The 20507-nt window shown below is 49.4% G+C and overlaps 1 protein-coding gene across 2 annotated transcripts in view; it reads right to left on the bottom strand.

Annotated features, from left to right (window-relative positions):
- Positions 1–570: 570 nt before the first annotated feature.
- NR6A1 (nuclear receptor subfamily 6 group A member 1) overlaps positions 571–20507 on the bottom strand; it is a 44498-nt gene continuing 24561 nt past the window's right edge. Inside the window, exons 6-11 of one of the 2 annotated variants that reach the window (XM_053373341.1) lie at positions 19952–20109; positions 15140–15370; positions 14459–14713; positions 8996–9117; positions 3989–4141; positions 571–3495 (exon numbers count right to left, since the gene is read on the bottom strand). In XM_053373341.1, the coding sequence (XP_053229316.1) occupies positions 3407–3495; positions 3989–4141; positions 8996–9117; positions 14459–14713; positions 15140–15370; positions 19952–20109 (1008 nt within the window). In that variant the 3' untranslated portion in view covers positions 571–3406. The remainder of the gene's footprint in view (positions 3496–3988; positions 4142–8995; positions 9118–14458; positions 14714–15139; positions 15371–19951; positions 20110–20507) is intronic. The other variant, XM_053373342.1, reaches the window with a different exon arrangement.

Raw genomic sequence — 20507 nt, 5'->3', positions numbered from 1 at the left:
TAGTTCAAGTTTATAAACAGCAACAAAACAAAAACAAAATGAAAGGTTGGTTTGAAGGACTGCCACTGAAGGGCAAAAGGGGAATTCCAGCCTCCCTGCTCAGCTGGGGGAAGAAGGGGGAGAGGAGGAGAACGGCAACTGGGCGGCCTTTGGGGGTCTTCCTGGTCACAATGGGCCCAAGAAGCTTGTGCTGTGGCCCTGGTGGCTTTTCTTGGGGTGCTCAGGTGCAGGAGGGGGAGGGACTTAACAGTCTCTCTCTCTCTCTCTTTCAAAATGAGTGGCAATAGGCTGGAAACCTGCAGGAAGACCTGCACCAGAAAGTGCTTCCAGAACTGGTACTTCCAGAAAGCCTGGGGAGAGACCTGCCATCATTGCCCTCCCCGACATTTGGCCTTTGCTGCTGCCAGCCTCCTCTGGAGTAAGGTTGTGGGAGCCAGCCATATGCCACCTGCCCCCCACCTCCAGACTGCATTAAGCCAGGCTTTTTGGAAGGGCAGTAAGAAACTTTATTGCCAGTAAACTTCCATTTCTATTTTGTCTTTGTGTACTTAATAAGCCTAGGTATTTGGGGGGGGGGGTTAAAATTGAATTTATTCTGTGTTTGCCAAATTGCTGGGACTATTGTCATTTTGGGGTTTTTTACTGACATGCTCTTTATTTCAGTATATTTGGTATACTGTAGGCTGCTTTGGGCTCAGTTCACTGTGGAAAAGCAGCAAACAAATAAACTCAACCAATCAAATCATGCTAAAAAAAAAGCCCAGAGAAACTGCAGCAGGGATCTCCCTGTGGCAGGTGGGCTGCTGGGCCCCAGCAGCGGAGAAAGCAGAAATAGCAGAGCTCTCCTCTCCCCCTCCTCTCCCGCACAGCATTAAGCACGTTATTATACAGTTCCCCCTTTTGTTTTTGCAAAATGACCATTGAACAAAAGACCGCACAGAAAGAGAATTCCAACCTTTGTACAGCGTCCTTCAAACCAAATTCACAAATCCATCTAAGTGAGTGACCTACGGTCCCTACGTCTCTAAGCTACAGTTCCTATTTTCTTCACATAATACCTGAGTCCGCAAAGCATTACATTCACTTTACCCTGTTTCAAAACCAAATAAGCCGTCAGCGGGCTTGGTTGCGGGAGGCATTAACGACAGCCCAATGAGTTACCTTCTGGCTCACTGCATTAGCCTTTGGCTTGCGCCCGGATTCAGCCTGGCTCTCCCTGCTCCCAGAGATAAACAGAGGCTTTTGTGTGTCACCGAAGGGATGCTGTGAATGCGGAGGCAAAATGGGGGGGGGGGGGGCTTACACAATGGCCAGCAAAGCGTCCTCTCACACAGCCACCCCCCCCTCCTGCACAGGCTGCAATGCCTCTCTCCTTCCTGAGTCAAGTCACCTTTGAAATATGCAGGAGGGGAGGGGGTGTGGGGACAGCAGAGGGGTCCTGAAAAATCCCATGGCCACAGATCTGTGAGGTTTCTATGAAATGTCGAGTGATGGGCTAGACTCCGCAGTCTTGTGCAATGTATAGAATCCCTGCTAAGTAAAAGGAGCAAACCAGAAGGTAATGAATGGGTCAATCAGAGGTATTGTGGACAGCTCCCCCCCCCAAACAAAACAAAACACAAAACACAAAAATAACACCAATGTCCTGGCAGGCAGCACTTTCTAATTTTGCGACACAGACAACATACAGGCAGACAGACAGAAGGGCAGATAGGGAACGCAGCACTTGCACGCCCCCCCACCCCTTGAGGTATATCGTGTCGAAGCAGAAGGCTTTCCAAAGTGGCGGGGAGGGGGGGTTACAAATGCTACTTGGACCAATGGGAAAAGCAAAAGGGCAGTGACACCAGTCTGTGACGCACAAAAAGCCACAGAGCGCTGGCCACAGCAGGGCCATTTACCCGTTTCTCCTTGCTGGTATCAGCAACAGCAGCGTTGAGTGTGGGGAAGTTAAGCAAAGAGAGCGAGCCCTGTGGGTGACATTCCCCCCCACCCACAAAGCAAATGCCAATGGTCCAAAGGAGCTCTGGGCTGGCAGTGGGGAGGGGCCTGTGAGTTTCCCTGATGCTCAGTCGCATTTCCCACTTGCGCTTCCCAGGCCAACCTGTATCAGGATCTCCCCTAGAAATATGCCAAGCCTCCAAATGTAAACAGGGTGCAGTGGGGTGCAGCAAAAAGCAAGGTTGGGGGGCGCTGGCAGCGGCAGCAACACTGGGACTGCCTCTGCGTGTGCTTATGAGACGGGCTGAACAGGTGAGATGGGCTAATTCAGGTCATTCCTTTCCAGCCACTGATTGTGTCTGCCAACTGCGGCCATTAGCCAGTGTGTGGGGCTCCCACCCGCCGCCTGAAGGCCTTAGAAGAAGACACTCGCAGAGAAGCCTCTCTTGCTGTGAGCATCTGTGAAGCATGGAGCTAAGAAGGAGTGTGACGTGGGTGGAGGAGGAGGAGGGGCCTCTGGGAACTGGAGAGCCCACTGAGTGTGAGCAGGGGAGAGAGTCTCCCACCACGCAAAGACCAGTCACAACCTGGAGAGTCTTGCGAGGGCCCCTTTCCAAGGGCTAAGAATGACAGTCTGAAGGGGTGTCCAGAGGGAACCCGGAAACTCATTTCCCCTTCAAAGGCCACAGAGCTGTAGAGCTCCCTGCTTGTCCCAGCTTTCTTTCGCAGGTGGTGGGCAGGGCGAGGGAAAGTCTAGAGCAGACCCCTCAGACTGCGCGAGGAAGGGGCTGCCATCTCACCCACTGAGACTCAGCCATCATCCTTGCAACCTTGCGTTTTTGTGGTAAAGTGAGGGGTTAATGGCTGCTGGGTCAGGAGTGCCAAGAGGGACCTCAAGCAGGTGGGGTGTGTATCTGAGGTGCTCTGTGGGCAGCCAATTGAGAAGGGGGGGGGGAGGGGGGCAGCCACAGCACTTGGCACTTCTCTAGGGGAGAGCAGATTCCGGCCTCCAAGGAATGGCCGACTGCCCCAACAGAACAAACACTTTGGGTGCAGGTCCCACAGAAAGAGAGGAGCCCAGCACCTTCTCCTTGAGGTAGTCTTAAGTCATCGGCCCCAGCCTCCAGCCCTGGTAAAAAAAAAGAGGTCTAACCCTAAAAAACACTGTTAACAAACATCTTCACATTCTGTAAACTGTGAGAGGACTCAATGGCTGCATTCGGACGGAATGCTGTGCACGGGGTTGAAGATCATACATTCAACTTTGTCGTGAAATAAATATCATAGGAAAATAGTAAAAAGAACAAGAAAAATAGAGGAAACCAAGCAACCAACCCCACAAAGATTCCTGCCGCAACAGCAAGGCTACCCACTGCCCAGCTGCAGCCATTCCATCAATTGCATGTGCCTCCTCCTCCTCCTCCTCCTCCTCTTACTCCTGAGGGAGGGGGGAAGAAGCGGCTGCTCACTCTTTGCTCACGCTGGCCTTGCAGGAGTGCAGAACAGCCTTAAAGAGGAGAGGCAGCTGCTCCAACGGGACGTTCACCATTTTCCCTGTCAAGACAAGAACACAATCTTGGTTAGCTGCCCCGTGTCGAAGGCGGCATGAAAGAGCCCTGCCAGGTCAGGCTCACGGGGCCAACCAGAGTCCAGCAGGCTGCTCTCCCAGGGGCCAAGCAGACGCCCCAAAGGCAAACCCACAGCACTCTCTCCTCCCGCGGCTCCCAGCAGCTGCTATTCAGAAACACTGCTGCCTTCAGGGTGGCTATGCTCCACCTCTGCCCCCAGGGGGAGAGGGCTCTTGCACTCCTGCTTCTGGATTCCCCATGGTGGGCATCTGGTTGGCCCCACGGCCTCCAGGATGAGGAGCTAGGTGAGCTACTAGTCTGTTTCAGCAACCTCCCTGCCTCCCTTGCCCTGGACTGCACTTCTGAAGGTGGGAAGGAGGCTCCCACACGCTGGCAGCGCAGCCGGAGAGAGGCAGAGAAGCGTCTCCCTCCAAGCTTCACGAGGAGTGGAACCAGAACGACCACCGAGAGAGTCTCACCTGCAATGTATCGGATCTCCGGCAAACACATCATCAGATCTGGGAACCGGTTCGGCTGGTGCGGATACTTGAACTCCATGAAATCTTGGCAGACATACCAACACCTCTTGTTCAGCTGCTCCAGCTGGGAGGTGTTTGTCAGGCCTCGGATATCTGAGCAGAAGAAACCACGCTTGTGACGAGTGGGACAGGAACCACCGCCCCGTCCTGTCCCCACTCCCCACCCTCCCGCCAACTGCCACGATGCCGATAAAAGGTGCAGGGGCCGAGGAGGAGAGGAAGGGCCCCAGAAGCAAGTCCCAAGAGCAGCTTCTGTTGATTGGCCATGGGGCAGCTCCTCCAGGAGCTGAGACCAAATCGCGGACAGCCTGGACCGGAGGAGCCTGGGACCTTCAACGGCTGCCGGACTCCCTGACTCCCCTGAGCACCAGCCAGTGTGGCCAGCAGATGATGGGACCTGGAGCCCAGCGAAAGGGGGAAGAGAGACCTTGGGAGGGGCCAAGTAAAATCGATATGCGGGTCTTGTATTCTGAATCCACCACAAAGGAAACCAGGGGCTCCACTCGCAAGCTGGAGGCAAAGAGGAGGAACCCAACTGGCAGCCGCTTCGCTGGGCCCAGGCAGGCAGCCCTTCCCACTGTGCGGCTGCTGAAACGCCGCCTGTCCGCTGGCTTTGTATGCGAGGCCGTGAAGCAAATCTGACTCTGCGGAAATCCCCCATGGGCCAGACTGCCCCGAATGTAGGAGAGTAAGGGCAAGTAGTAGCAGCAGCAGCAGTAGGTGGGAGGGAGGAAAGGAAACCCCCTGCCTCCCCCCAGAGCCAAGAGCAGGTGTTCCCAACAGACCCCCACACCTTTATGGATGTGTCTGGCCAGCCCCACAATGTCTCCAGCTGGCAGGAGGAGAGCAAGAGGGTTGATAATTCTGTTTTCTCCTGTTTGTGCGGACAGGGAAAGGAGTTGGCCCATAGTCCCACAGAAGGAGCGAAAAGTACGAGGCCATAAGAGGGTATTGGGAAATGATTTATAATTAATTGAAAAACATGTTTAAAATTATTTAACCCCCAAAACCAGAGTCCTTTCTGTTGGGGATAATTCAGACTGAAATTCCCAGGTGTCAGAAAAGGATATTTACGTACGCTACTGCTGCGGCCCATGTTTTGTTAGCCCAAAAATGGAAAATGAGCAAGGTGCCAATCAAAGGAGATTGGCAACTTCAGTTGACAGAATATGCACAACTTGTAGACTTAACATATAGAATAAGGGAACAGAAAGAGTTTATAGTTAAAGAAGATTGGACAACATTTACTGAATATATGGAAAATATACGGAAAATAATGGTGTGTAGCTGAAAATGCTGTCTGCATTAAGATAAAGTCAACAGTGTAAATAAGTTTGGATGGATGTAAATAATGGAAAACTGATGGGTATATTTTCTGTAAAATATGCAGGGATCTAAGATATGGAATGAAACACTGAAAGCAAAGAAGGGAAGTCACTGAGATCTTAAGTATGTAAAATGTTTAGCTGAAATTGTATAACAGAAAATTTTATAAAAATCACATTAAAAAGAGAAAGAGAAGTTTGTGGTGGGGCTTTCCCAATTCCAGCTGCCAAGGGCCGGTCCCAGCTCCGCTCGAAGGGAACAGGGGCTGCAGTTCCTACAATGTCCGTTCCAGAGACACCCGGCGCACAGGCTGAGCGAGGGAGAGGAGGTCACAATATGGTTTATGAATTATGGGAGGGGGGGGGAAATATGAATTTTACGCCTTGTTACGCGATCAAAGAAAACACGACAACGGGCCACAGATTATTTTTTTCATTTGCCACCCTATGGCCTGGAGGTCTCGGGGCAGATCCCAGATGGTCTTTAACACCCACCAGATTCGCAGAAATGTCCAAAAAAATATGTTCTATTGTCTCTCTCTGCTTCTCCTCCGATTGAACCAATCGGTTAGTAAATATGTCTCAAAGGAGAATAAAAATGAAGTTCAGATTAAGTCCATTAAGCCCACTGAGCTGGAAAGTTTTTAAACGTCAGAACGTGCAGCAAAAAGATTAAAAAAAAAACCCTGAAGAATGTTTTTGAAGAAGTGTGCATGCACATGAAAGCTCATGCCAATAACAAACTTAGTTGGTCTCTAAGGTGCTACTGGAAGGAATTTTTTTTATTTTGTTTCGAGTACGGCAGGCCAGCACGGCTACCTACCTGTAACTAAAAAAAAAAATCCAGAGGCCGTAATTAATTTCCCTCTCCTGTTCACAAATTGCAATCAGCAGCGCTTGTCCTAATTTAATGTCCTCAAGTTTGGGATATAGTTTTACCTCGTTTGAAGATCTGCTTCCTTTTGGCAGCAGCCAGTGACTTTGGCTGGCAGGTGCGATTTTGCAATAATGAATTAAAAAAGATACTTTCCCCGAAAGACTTGAGATGGGGAGTAGTAACAAGAGAGGTCCCCCCCAGAAACAAAAGGGTTTACTGTACTACTATATGCCTCCACTGCAGCTAGAACGTAGTGTGCGCACGCTCAGAGGATGACCTCCAAACCATCCTAAATATCTTTGCAGAAGCTTACGAAAAGCTTGGCTTGTTGCTCAACATCCAAAAAACCAAAGTGCTGCACCAACAAGTACAAAACAACCCCTCTGCAGCGCCACAAATCCAACTCAATGGTGTAACATTGGAAAATGTTGATCACTTCTCCTACCTAGGGCCAACATTGATGCCAAAATCCAGCATCGCTTGAGCTCTGCGAGTACGGCTTTCTCCCGATTGAAGTGCAGAGTGTTTCAGGACTGAGACATTCGCAGGGAAACCAAAATGCTTGTTTACAAAGCTATTGTACTACCAACCTTACCAAATGCTTGTGAAACATGGACCACCTATAAACGCCATCTCCAACTCCTTGAAAGATTCCATAAAGATTCCATAAAGAATCCATGCCTCCGGAAAATTTTACACATCACTTGGGAAGACAGGCGAACTAATATCACTGGAAGAAGCAAATATCACCAGTGTTGAAGCAATGATTCTTCAACATCAACTTCATTGGACCGGTCATGTTGTGCAGATGCCTGATGATCGTCTTCCAAAGCATCTACTCTATTCCAAACTTAAAAATGGAAATCATAGTGCTGGTAGTCAACAAAGGAGGTCCAAAGACTTTCTCAAGGCCAATCTTAAAAAATGTAGTATAAACACTGACAATTGGGAAAGCCTTGCCTGCAAACACTCCAATTGGAGAACAGCCTTGACCAAAGGTGTCCTGGGCTTTGAAGACACTCGAACTCAGGACGCAAGGGAGAAACGTGCTAAGAGGAAGGTACGCCTGGCAAATCCACACCATGATCAACTCCCACCTGGAAACCAAGGTCCCCACTGTGGAAGGACGTGTGGGTCCAGAATTGGCCTCCACAGTCACTTACGGACTCATTGTTAAAACCGTGTTTATGGAAGACAATCTTGCTCAGCTACAAATGATCACCAAAGAAGAAGAAGAAGAGAAGATTGGCACAAATCTAGTACCCACTAAGGAAGAATGGCAGTGTAAAATGTTTGAACCTGTTGATGAACAGGGTAAGAGAAAACGAAGACAAGGAATCTAAGAAGAAATGGATAATGTTCATGTACTATTTCAAGAACCGGCACAGACAAATAACATAGCTTAGCAGGCTTTGTGTATATCCAGCCAAGTTGAAATTGATAAAAGGGTATTGATTCGATAACAAATGGGATGGTCGGAAAGAGAACAGGAAAAGTGTGGAAGGGAAGTTGTAGGGACGCGGGTGACGCTGTGGTCTAAACCAGGCATAGGCAAACTCGGCCTTCCAGATGTTTTGGGACTACAACTCCCATCACCCCTTACTCGCTGGACCAGTGGTCAGGGATAATGGGAATTGTAGTCTCCAAACATCTGGAGGCCCGAGTTTGCCTATGCCTGGTCTAAACCACAGAGCCTAGGGCTTGCCGATCGGAAGGTCGGCGGTTCGAATCCCTGCGATGGCGTGAGCTCTCGTTGCTCAGTCCTTGCTCCTGCCCACCTAGAGGTTTGAAAGCACGTCAAAGTGCAAGTAGATGAATAGGCACCGCTCTGGCGGGAAGGTAAATGGTGTTTCCGTGCCCTGCTCCGGCTTAGTCCTTCTGCCCACATACCCGGAAGCTGTCTGCGGACAAACACCAGCTCCCTCGGCCTATAGAGATGGAGCACGCAACCCCAGAGTCGTCCGCCACTGGACCTAACGGTCAGGGATTCGAACTCGGATTCCCCAGGCCCAAGTGAGGTCCCAGATCCACTCTCAGCTGGGGGCTGAGCACAGAAGTGGCCCCTCTCCACTCTCACGCGCACACCTGCCCTTCCGTAAGGTTCAGGAGGGAGACGGTCCATGTGGGTCTGTTGTTCCGCCTGGAACCCCAAAATATGGGATGAAGCAGATCCCTTCTGCACAGGCAAAGTGGACTAATGGGAGGCCATGATTCAAATCATACGCACACTTACCCATAGGTAAGCCCCACTGCACTCTACGGGGCTTACCTGGTAGGAAGTTGGAAGTGGGGCAGAGGGAGGGAAGGGAGTTTTCTGTGAACCACCCTTAGATCGCTGGGTATAAGGCAGTATATAAATTCAGTTGATAATAATAATACAGTGGTACCTCGGGTTAAGTACTTAATTCGTTCCAGAGGTCCGTTCTTAATCTGAAACTGTTCTTAACCTGAAGCACCACTTAAGCTAATGGGGCCTCCTGCTGCCGCCGCGCCGCCGGAGCACGATTCCTGTTCTCATCCTGAAGCAAAGTTCTTAACCTGAAGCACTATTTTTGGGTTAGCAGAGTCTGTAACCTGAACGTCTGTAACCTGAAGCGTATGTAACCTGAAGTACCATAATAATAATAATAGTAATAGTAATAGTAATAATAATAATAATAATAATAATAATAATATAACGCACTATTCCTGTTTTTTGAAAATGCAAATAAAAAGAGAGACAGGGCGTCTCCTGTGGGGGATCACCTTGGTTGAGGAAATTGATGGCTTTCATGCAGGCGTATTCCTCCTTGCCGATCTTGAGCTGGCCAAACTTGCGGTAGAGGTAGATAAGCCGTTCCATCACCTCCATCCCTTCTTCGCTGAACCTGTAGAGGGGAGGCGGGCAGGGAGGGAGGGAGTTTGGCATCAGGCCAGCCCTCCAGGAACTATCCTAGATCCCGTTCCAGAACCGCCCTGAGACCTCCAGGTATAGGACGGTATTAAATTCAACAAATAAATCATCATCATCATCATCTGGGTTATAAAGGCGCCCTAAAGACGTTAAAGCAACGCTTATGGGATCATGCACACAGTGACTTGCGATCTCGATCACACGCAGTCTGTAGTCTGCTGGCAGTAGGAGTAGAAGATGGTCATGTCTTTAAGTTAACATCTTGCATTAAAAACCTGACTGTACCCAAATTATAGTAGGCTTTTCACCAAAGCCAGATTAAACGTCTTTCCTTCTGCAGTGTTTGGATGGCAGGTTGAGAGGAGTTCCCTACCAGGACACACTTTGCTCGTGTACTCAAGACATCAACTCTATAAAACATACTTTGCTGCACTGTGCGAAATATGAGCAAACTGAACTGATATTACCCTTGCTGGTACCTTTCCCAGGAAAATCAGAGGCTCACTATGTCAGGTTCCTATTGGAAGACCGGACAAACGCTAGAACATTAGCAGTGGCAAAGTTTTTATCGGTGGTTGCAAGAACCAATGGTCCCAATCTTTTGAACAAAACGCTTGTTTAACCTGGAGGCAAGCTGTCTGAATTGTGCATCACTTTGTAACAATTTGTCAGGTCTCGGAATGTAATCAAGATTGATTTGAATAATAATAATATTATAATAATTTATTATTTACACGCCGCCCATCTGGCTGGGTTTCCCCAGCCACTCTGGGCGGCTTCCAACAAAACACTAAAATACAATAACCTATTAAACGTTAAAAGCTTCCCTAAACAGGGCTGCCTTCAGATGTCTTCTAAAAGATTGGCAGTTATTTTTCTCTTGGACATCTGATGAGAGTGCAGTGAGGGAACTGCCAGAAAGCCCTCAGAGCTGGACCTTGGTGTTCGGCTGAACGATGGGGGTGGAGACGCTCCTTCAGGTATACAGGACCGAGGCCGTTTAGGGCTTTAAAGGTCAGCACCAACACTTTTAATTGTGCTTGGAAATGTACTGGGAGCCAATGTAAGTCTTTCAAGACCGGTGTTATGTGGTCTCGGTGGCCACTCCCAGTCAGCAATGTGGCTGCCGCATTCTGGATTAGTTGTAGTTTCTGGGTCATCTTCAAAGGTAGCCCCACATAGAGCGAATTGCAGTAGTCCAAGCGAGAGATAATTAGAGCATGCACCACTCTGGGCAGGTAGGGTCTCATCCTGCGTACCAGATGGAGCTGATAAACAGCTGCCCTGGACACAGAATTGACCTGAGTCTCCATGGACACCTGTGAGTCCAGAATGACTGCCAGGCTGCACACCTGGTCCTTCAGGGGCACAGTTATCCCATTCAGGACCAGGGAGTCCTCCACACCCGCCCACCTCCTGTCCCCGCAAAACAGTACTTCTGTCTTGCCAGGATTCAACCTCAATCTGTTAGCTATTGAGCTGCAAAGGTGGCCCCTGCGAGGAACTATCCCTGTCGAGAAATTCCACCAGCTTGGTTCCGAGGTCCCCAAGTCTGGGCAGGGAGAGACGCTTAACCCAATTCAGATTCACGCTCTTTGGGTGAAGCTGGGAACTGACTCGCAAGGAGGCTGGGGAGGAAGCAGCAGCAGGAGACAGGGGCACGGGGTACTAAGGAAGCCCGCTTGTCCGCAAGGCACGGGAACAAGAGCCCCCATGCTGCCTTCGCACGGACTCGACAGCGTGAGTATAGAAAGGTGGGGAGCGTCGCAGCTGCACATGCAAGAGGGCCCCAGGCTGGACACGGAACAACCGATTGGTTCAACATTGGGAAAGGAGTAGCCCCAAACCAAACTTGAACCAATTTTTTTTACAATTTAGGCAAAATATTTGGACTAATGGACACGTATTTATATAATCTGGAACATTTAATGTGATTTCCCAGTAGTGAGAGCTGGACCATCAAGAAGGCTGATGGCCGAAGAATGGATGCTTTTGAATTATGGTGCTGGAGGAGACTCTTGAGAGTCCCATGGACTGCAAGAAGATCAAACCTCTCCATTCTGAAGGAAATCAGCCCTGAGTGCTCACTGGACGGACAGATCCTGAAGCTGAGGCTCCAAGACTTTGGCCACCTCATGAGAAGATAAGACTCCCTGGAAAAGACCCTGATGTTGGGAAAGATGGAGGGCACAAGGAGAAGGGGATGACAGAGGACCAAATGGTTGGACAGTGTTCTCGAAGCTACCAGCATGAGTTTGACCAAACTGCGGGAGGCAGTGGAAGACAGGAGTGCCTGGCGTGCTCTGGTCCAGGGGGTCACAAAGAGTCGGACACGACTCAACAACAAGAACAAGAACAACACGATTTGATTGGATGGTTAAAATGGGGAACTTAATAAAAATGATTTTAAAAAATTGGAAAAGGAGTACAACCAAGCTGTACATTGTCTCCCTGATTTAAGTTATATACAGAATTTATCACGCAAAGGCTGGACTGAAAGAAGCCCAAGCTGGAAGAAATATCAACAACCTCAGATATGCAGATGACACAACTTTGATGGCAGAAAGTGAGGAGGAATTAAAGAACCTCTTAATGAGGGTGAAAGAGGAAAGCGCAAAATATGGTCTGAAGCTCAACATCAAAAATACTAAGATCCCGGCCACTGGGCCCATCACCTCCTGGCAAATAGAAGGGGGGGGAATGGAGGCAGTGAGAGATTTGACTTTCTTGGGCTCCATGATCACTGCAGATGGGGACAGCAGTCATGAAATTAAAAGACGCCTGCTTCTTGGGAGAAAAACAATGACAAACCTAGACAGCATCTTAAAAAGCAGAGACATCACCTTGCCAACAAAGGTCCATATAGTTAAAACTATGGTTTTTCCAGTAGTGATGTATGGAAGCGAGAGCTGGATCATAAAGAAAACTGACCGCCGAAGATACTCACGTTGGTGAAGAAGATTTAGAGACTTTGCCATTTGCAATTTCTGCCTATAAATAGCGTTTAGCGCCGTTGTTATTGGCCGTCACGTTGCGTTATTTTGCTTGGCTCGTCCATATTGCAACACAGGGGGCTATTTATGGATTATTGGCGAGACTTTCCCGGTAGGCGTCCCGACGCGACGCCGGACCCAAAAAGAGACGGGGCAGGTCTAAATGCTTAGACTGACTTTAGTTCATTTTTATAATTTTTTTCTTTTAAAAAAAATAATTTCTATCAAATGATTTTCTGTAAATAAAAATGATGTACATCAATATTGAGTTGCTTACTTGTTATCTACCGTCTTATTTCCTCCCAAACCTTCCATACGAAAACACACATATGTACACACACACACACACACACACACAATGATAACAACGAAAGGAAATATTCCCCCCCCTTTTATTTTACAAAACCCTTTCTTCAACTATGACTTCCCGTCAAGTCCCTTTGCGCATATTTTATCTCACAACCATATGTACACCAAACAATAAACCTTTCTATATCAATTTTCCAACCCGTTCTGAAAACATAATAAATCCTTAATTGTTGTTCACCTTTAGTTCCTTTATCACTCGAATGCCAGAACCAAGTCAAAACTATTCTTGTATTTTTGAACCTATAATTTTCTACAACTCTGTTCAATATCATTTTTGTTACTATTATTTTTCAAATTTTTACCAATCCCACCCATTGTTTCAACAATATGGCCTGTCTTGTTAAAAAAAAATTTCCACCCTATATTGTATAAAGCTGTGATAGGAAACACCCGATATTAGTCTTTAATATCAGCAGTAACATCTAGACCATGGGAGCGTTTCATTTTTTTTTTTTATAAAATTTTTATTGGCTTTTCAACATATATTATAAGACACTACAAACAACAAACAAACAAACCCGTTCTTGAGTCTGTTTAAAATCTAAAACGGCTTTATCTTGTATTCCTTTCTTTGAATTTGTGCCATTTTGGGGTTTTTTAAAAGCAGCACTAGAATTAACCTTTATTACCGTGCTTTGCTTTCTTTAAGCCGGGCTTTCTTTAAAACTTGCCATTCAGCTTTTCTGTAAATTCAGTATTGGAAACCGTACTTTTTGAGTCCTCAATCCTTTATTACTGTGTTTTGCTTTACCTAGGTCAAACTAGGATTATAATACTTCAGAATTTGGGGGGGGGGGGTTACCACTTTTTTTGAATTTGGGTCACTTAAAAGTTTATGATTTTTCCATTTCCTTCTGAGGAAACGGAATCGTTCACTGAAACGAGGTTTTGTAGCTGGTATCCTGTTAAGGCTTTGTTCAATTTTAGGGTTTTTCTAATTTTCCCCTTAAACTTTCCAATTTTTTATTATTTAGTTTATTTCCGCAAGGCAATGTTTCTAGCAGGTCACTTCTCGTTTTGGGGTTTTTCACGGCATTTCGTTTGTTTTGTGCCATTTCTCAGTTCCGCAAAAAAAATAATGAAATGCCGTGAAAATCCCTGAAACTAGAAGTAACCGACTATGAAGTTAAATTAAATAACAAAAATCAAGTTAAAGGAAAAAATTAACCTAGAATTAAACAAAGACTTAACGAGATGCCAGCTACAAAAACTCGTTTCACTGAACTAATCAGTTTCCTCAGAAGGATATAAAGAAATTATAAACCTTAAATGATTTCAAAGAAAGAGCAGGGCTGTAATGCTTCCCTAAGTTTACAAAAAAGGTAGGAAAACCTCAATGACAAGTTTTATACATAGCCCTATTTAAGAGAGCCAAGCAGCAGTAATAAGAAATTGAGGACTCGGCTATAAAAATTCTAGTATTGCCTTTACAAAAGGGTTTTAATAAAAACTTACAAAGGAATAAGAGATAAGCTGTAAGTTTCAAACAAACTCAAAAACAGGGATGAAAAGCTTCTGACTGCTGATGTTAAAGACTGATAAAGGGAGTTTCCAATCACAGGTTTTTATACTGTAAGGCAAAAGAATTTTTAAAGGGACAGACCATCTAGTTCAAACAAAGGGTGGGATTGCTAAGATTTGTAAAGAATAACCAGAATAATATTAAATAGAGCTGTAAGAAATTATTACAAGAAGGAACGAAAGTCGATATAAGAATTGAGACCTGACGAAATTAAGGACAAATCTAAAAATCCAGTATGTTTCTTTCCGTAGCAATTTCTTTCTCAAAATATCTGCATTTATCTCAGGAGTTTGAGGTTTATAAGTGATCAACCATCTGAAATCCATTGCCTTATGTTTAGCTTCTAAGAAGTGAGATGTAAGAGGTGCTTCCGTAACATAACGTTCTGTAACATTTCTCAGTTCCGCGCTTCCCCCCCCCATCAGCCTCACCTGTGGAGCTCCTCGTCGGACGGGGAGTACTTGGCGGTGACGTCAGCCAGGTCTCCGAAAATCTGGTGGCCATAGACGGTCAGTGAGGAGAGTAGGGCCAGCTCCTGCCAGGTGGAGCCCAGGAGACAGGTGTAGTCCTTGATGGATAGCTCGCCAAAGAAGGGCAACTTCTTGACCCAGGCGATCTGGCGGAAAAGGAGCTCGTCGGCCAGGCGGCACAGCAGCGCAAAGAGCTCCGACTGGGTCACTTTGTACCTGCAGCAGGGAGAGCGGTTAGAGGACCAAAGCGAGTGCCGGTTATGGGCCCGCCTGCCGACGTTGCGTTCGCACCATTTAATACCACCCCTCCGTGGGTTCCTTTTTCACGGGTCTGCTTTGCATTTTTTAAAGGACGCGGGTGGCGCTGTGGGATAAACCACTGAGCCTAGGACGGTCGGTTCGAATCCCCGTCACGGGGCAAGCGCCCGTCGCTCAGTCCCTGCTTCCACCAACCTAGCAGTTTGAAAGCACATCAAAAGTGCAAGTGGATTGATAGGTCCCGCTCCGGAGGGAAGGTAAATGGCGTTTCCGTGCGCTGCTCTGGTTTGCCAAAAGCGGCTTTGCCCCCCCCCGTGTGGCAAGGCTCCCCATTGTGCCGCTCTGAGGGGGCCACCAGCAGGCAGAAAGGGGGGTGTCACTCACCCGTCTTCGATGAGCATGGGGGTGCCGAGGGGGTCCAGGTCCTCGGCCGAGACCAGCTGGCTGATGAGGAGAGCGGAGGCCTGGGGGTCGAGGCTCCGAGGGGGCGGGGGCAGCAGGGCCGAGTGCGCCGGGCAGCTCTGAAGGTGCGGGAGGTATTGGTAGGGGGCGGGCCCTGGGCCCCCCAGGTATGGATCCCTGAGTGCGGCAAATCCGTTCAGCTCAACAGATCTGCTGGAAGAGGCAAGGCGGGGGTTAAGAGGGAGGGGAAGGGGGGCGCAGGAAATGGAGGGGGGTCCAGAGCTTCCACCATTCCATGCCATGATTGTTTGATTGAATCAATATATCACCCTATACCAACGATGGCCAGACTTGGGGATGTTTTGGGACTACAATTCCCATCATCCCTGTCCTGGGAGCTAGCGATGATGGGAGTCAAATATGGCCTTCCGGCTGTTTGGAGACTACCATTCCCATCAACCCTAACCACTGGTCCTACGAGCTAGGGATGATGGGAGTCAAACGTGGCCCTCTAGCTGTTTGGGGACTACAGTACCCATCATCCCTGACCACTGCTCCTGGGAGCTAGGGATGATGGGAGTCAAACGTGGCCCTCCAGCAGTTTGGAGACTACAATTCCCATCATCCCTGACCACTGCTCCTGGGAGCTAGGGATGATGGGAGTCAAACGTGGCCCTCCAGCTGTTTGGGGACTACAATACCCATCATCCCTGACCACTGCTCCTGGGAGCTAGGGATGATGGGAGTCAAACGTGGCCCTCTAGCTGTTTGGGGACTACAATACCCATCATCCCTGACCACTGCTCCTGGGAGCTAGGGATGATGGGAGTCAAACGTGGCCCTCTAGCTGTTTGGGGACTACAATACCCATCATCCCTGACCACTGCTCCTGGGAGCTAGGGATGATGGGAGTCAAACGTGGCCCTCCAGCAGTTTGGGGACTACAATACCCATCATCCCTGACCACTGCTCCTGGGAGCTAGGGATGATGGGAGTCAAACGTGGCCCTCCAGCAGTTTGGGGACTGCAATTCCCATCATCCCTGACCACTGCTCCTGGGAGCTAGGGATGATGGGAGTCAAACGTGGCCCTCCAGCAGTTTGGGGACTACAGTACCCATCATCCCTGACCACTGCTCCTGGGAGCTAGGGATGATGGGAGTCAAACGTGGCCCTCCAGCAGTTTGGAGACTACAATTCCCATCATCCCTGACCACTGCTCCTGGGAGCTAGGGATGATGGGAGTCAAACGTGGCCCTCCAGCAGTTTGGGGACTACAATTCCCATCATCCCTGAGCACTGCTCCTGGGAGCTAGGGATGATGGGAGTCAAACGTGGCCCTCCAGCAGTTTGGGGACTACAATTCCCATCATCCCTGACCACTGCTCCTGGGAGCTAGGGATGATGGGAGTCAAACGTGGCCCTCCAGCAGTTTGGGGACTGCAATTCCCATCATCCCTGACCACTGCTCCTGGGAGCTAGGGATGATGGGAGTCAAACGTGGCCCTCCAGCAGTTTGGGGACTACAATACCCATCATCCCTGACCACTGCTCCTGGGAGCTAGGGATGATGGGAGTCAAACGTGGCCCTCTAGCTGTTTGGGGACTACAATACCCATCATCCCTGACCACTGCTCCTGGGAGCTAGGGATGATGGGAGTCAAACGTGGCCCTCCAGCAGTTTGGGGACTACAATTCCCATCATCCCCGGCCCTCCAGTTGTTTGGAGACTACAGTTCCCATCATCCCTGACCACTGCTCCTGGGAGCTAGGGATGATGGGAGTCAAACGAGGCCCTCCAGCAGTTTGGGGACTACAATTCCCATCATCCCTGAGCACTGCTCCTGGGAGCTAGGGATGATGGGAGTCAAACGTGGCCCTCCAGCAGTTTGGGGACTACAATTTCCATGATCCCCGGACCTCCAGTTGTTTGGAGACTACAGTTCCCATCATCCCTGACCCACTGGTCCTGCAAGGTTTGGGGACTACAATTACCATCATCCCTGACCACTGCTCCTGGGAGCTAGGGATGATGGGAGTCAAACGTGGCCCTCTAGCTGTTTGGGGACTACAATACCCATCATCCCTGACCACTGCTCCTGGGAGCTAGGGATGATGGGAGTCAAACGTGGCCCTCTAGCTGTTTGGGGACTACAATACCCATCATCCCTGACCACTGCTCCTGGGAGCTAGGGATGATGGGAGTCAAACGTGGCCCTCCAGCAGTTTGGGGACTACAATTCCCATCATCCCCGGCCCTCCAGTTGTTTGGAGACTACAGTTCCCATCATCCCTGACCACTGCTCCTGGGAGCTAGGGATGATGGGAGTCAAACGTGGCCCTCTAGCTGTTTGGGGACTACAATTCCCATCATCCCTGACCACTGCTCCTGGGAGCTAGGGATGATGGGAGTTAAACGTGGCCCTCCAGCAGTTTGGGGACTACAATTCCCATCATCCCCGGCCCTCCAGTTGTTTGGAGACTACAGTTCCCATCATCCCTGACCACTGCTCCTGGGAGCTAGGGATGATGGGAGTCAAACGTGGCCCTCCAGCAGTTTGGGGACTACAATTCCCATCATCCCTTACCACTGCTCCTGGGAGCTAGGGATGATGGGAGTCAAACGTGGCCCTCCAGCAGTTTGGGGACTACAATTCCCATCATCCCTGACCACTGCTCCTGGGAGCTACGGATGATGGGAGTCAAACGTGGCCCTCCAGCAGTTTGGGGACTGCAATTCCCATCATCCCTGACCACTGCTCCTGGGAGCTAGGGATGATGGGAGTCAAACGTGGCCCTCCAGCAGTTTGGGGACTACAATACCCATCATCCCTGACCACTGCTCCTGGGAGCTAGGGATGATGGGAGTCAAACGTGGCCCTCCAGCAGTTTGGGGACTACAATACCCATCATCCCTGACCACTGCTCCTGGGAGCTAGGGATGATGGGAGTCAAACGTGGCCCTCCAGCAGTTTGGGGACTGCAATTCCCATCATCCCTGACCACTGCTCCTGGGAGCTAGGGCTGATGGGAGTTGTAGTCCAGAAAAGAGCTGGAGGGCCAACTTGGGCCATGCCTGATCCCTTGGCCCTCCAGGTGTTTGGGGACTGCAATTCCCATCATCCCTGACCCACTGGTCCTGCGAGAGAGGGATGATGGGAGTTGTAGTCCCAAAAGAGCTGGAGGGCACCTGGCCCGCATTGCCATATACGGTTCACGAAACAAAATCAAAATATAAAACTGCATTTATATTCGGTGTTAGCCGCCCTGAACCCGGTCTCAGCCTAGGCATAAATAAAAATTTATTATTTATTATTATCATATAATTATTATTATATTTATTATTGCGTTTATATATTATAAACCCAAAACGTTATCGCCGTAATTTGTTATTTCCCCAGCCACTCTGGGCAGCCCCATATAATCAACCTGAAAACATATAATCAACATAAAAACCCCCCAGACCCCCACTTTATTAACTATTATTATTAACAATAATCTATATAAAACCACAAAATACCTAATCAAAATAAAAACGACCCAATAGGCCTCCCAAAACCGACTGGAGACCGGTCTGAACATCTTCCCCCAGCCCCCTCCTTGAAGACGGTAACTGAGACCCCCGAGTACATTAATAAATAATGTTAATAAATCAACATGCCGATTGCACCCCGGTAGGCTACCGGGCCTGAGTGCGAGAACTGCCTCCTGACCCCCCAACTCCCGTTCTGGTCTGGCCCAAGGTCTTTTCATCGCCCCCCGTATAGCACCTTGAAGATGGAGTCAAGACCCCCAGGTATATAAATTTAATAATAATAAAATTAATAACCAATGTGCACCCCGGTGAGTTACCAGACCCAAATGCGAGACCCGCCTCCCGGCACACACACACACCGGTCTCATGCAGCCTGAGAACTTTCCGCACCTCCATGTCGAGACCCCCGGGTATATAAATTTAATAATAATAAAATTAATAACCAATGTGCACTCCGGTGAGCCACCAGACCCAAATGCGAGACCCGCCTCCCGGCACACACACACACCGGTCTCATGCAGCCTGAGAACTTTCCGCACCTCCATGTCGAGACCCCCGGATATATAAATTTAATAATAATAAAATTAATAACCAATGTGCACTCCGGTGAGCCACCAGACCCAAATGCGAGACCCGCCTCCCGGCACACACACACACCGGTCTCATGCAGCCTGAGAACTTTCCGCACCTCCATGTCGAGACCACCGGGTATATAAATTTAATAATAATAAAATTAATAACCAATGTGCACTCCGGTGAGCCACCAGACCCAAATGCGAGACCCGCCTCCTGGCACACACACACACCGGTCTCATGCAGCCTGAGAACTTTCCGCACCTCCATGTCGAGACCCCCAGGTATATAAATTTAATAAATCAACATGCCGATTGCACCCCGGTAGGCTACCGGGCCTGAGTGCGAGAACTGCCTCCTGACCCCCCGACTCCCGTTCTGGTCTGGCCCAAGGTCTTTTCATCACCCCCCCGTGTACTACCTTGAAGTCAAGACCCCCAGGTACATAAATTTAATAATAATAAAATTAATAACCAATGTGCACCCCGGTGAGTTACCAGACCCAAATGCGAGAACCGCCTCCTGACACACAGCCTGAGAACTTTCCCCACCCCAATGTCGAGACCCCCGGGTATATAAATTTAATAAATCAACGTGCCGATTGCACCCTGGTAGGCTACCGGGCCCGAGTGCGAGAACTGCCTCCTGACCCCCCGAGAACCTTGCCCCGCACCCCCAGCATCCCACCTTGACGACGGCGTTGAGACGGGCGAGGGCTGGTTGCTCTCCGAGACCCCGTTTCCGGGGGAGCTGTTGTCGCTGTCTCCGTTGTTGCTCCACGAGATGTTGGCCTCGCCTTCGAATTCCTGCCCGGACATGATTCTCTCGATCTCCTCCTCAGAGATCTGCGGAGAGCGGGGAGAAGGAGAGGAGGGAAATGCACACGCCCCGGCCTTTACTCAAGCCGCCCCCCTCCAAGGGTTGAGCGGCCCCCTCCGCAGTAAGCGAGCCGAAGGGAAGAAGGGGTTCTCAGGCCGGGACCCCTCCTGCTGTGCCACACCAGCTCCCTGCCAGCCTTTGAGCTGCTACCCTGCCAGCCCCTTTGGTGGCGGTGGAGCAAAGTGCGCTCAGCCGACGACACCCTTTGCCAGAAGGCTCCTCCTCCTCTTGCACCAGTCGGCTCAAGTGGGCTTTTATTCCAGCAACGGCCTTAGCAACGGCCTTAGCAACGGCCTTAGCGACGTCCTAGGACATCCTGTCCCAGAAAACTCCTCCTGCTCTTGCACCTGTCGGCTCACGTGGG

The sequence above is a fragment of the Podarcis raffonei genome, chromosome Z, assembly GCF_027172205.1.
Source record: "Podarcis raffonei isolate rPodRaf1 chromosome Z, rPodRaf1.pri, whole genome shotgun sequence".
Taxonomy (NCBI): Eukaryota; Metazoa; Chordata; class Lepidosauria; order Squamata; family Lacertidae; genus Podarcis; species Podarcis raffonei.
This window is presented reverse-complemented; position numbering and strand designations above follow the sequence as displayed.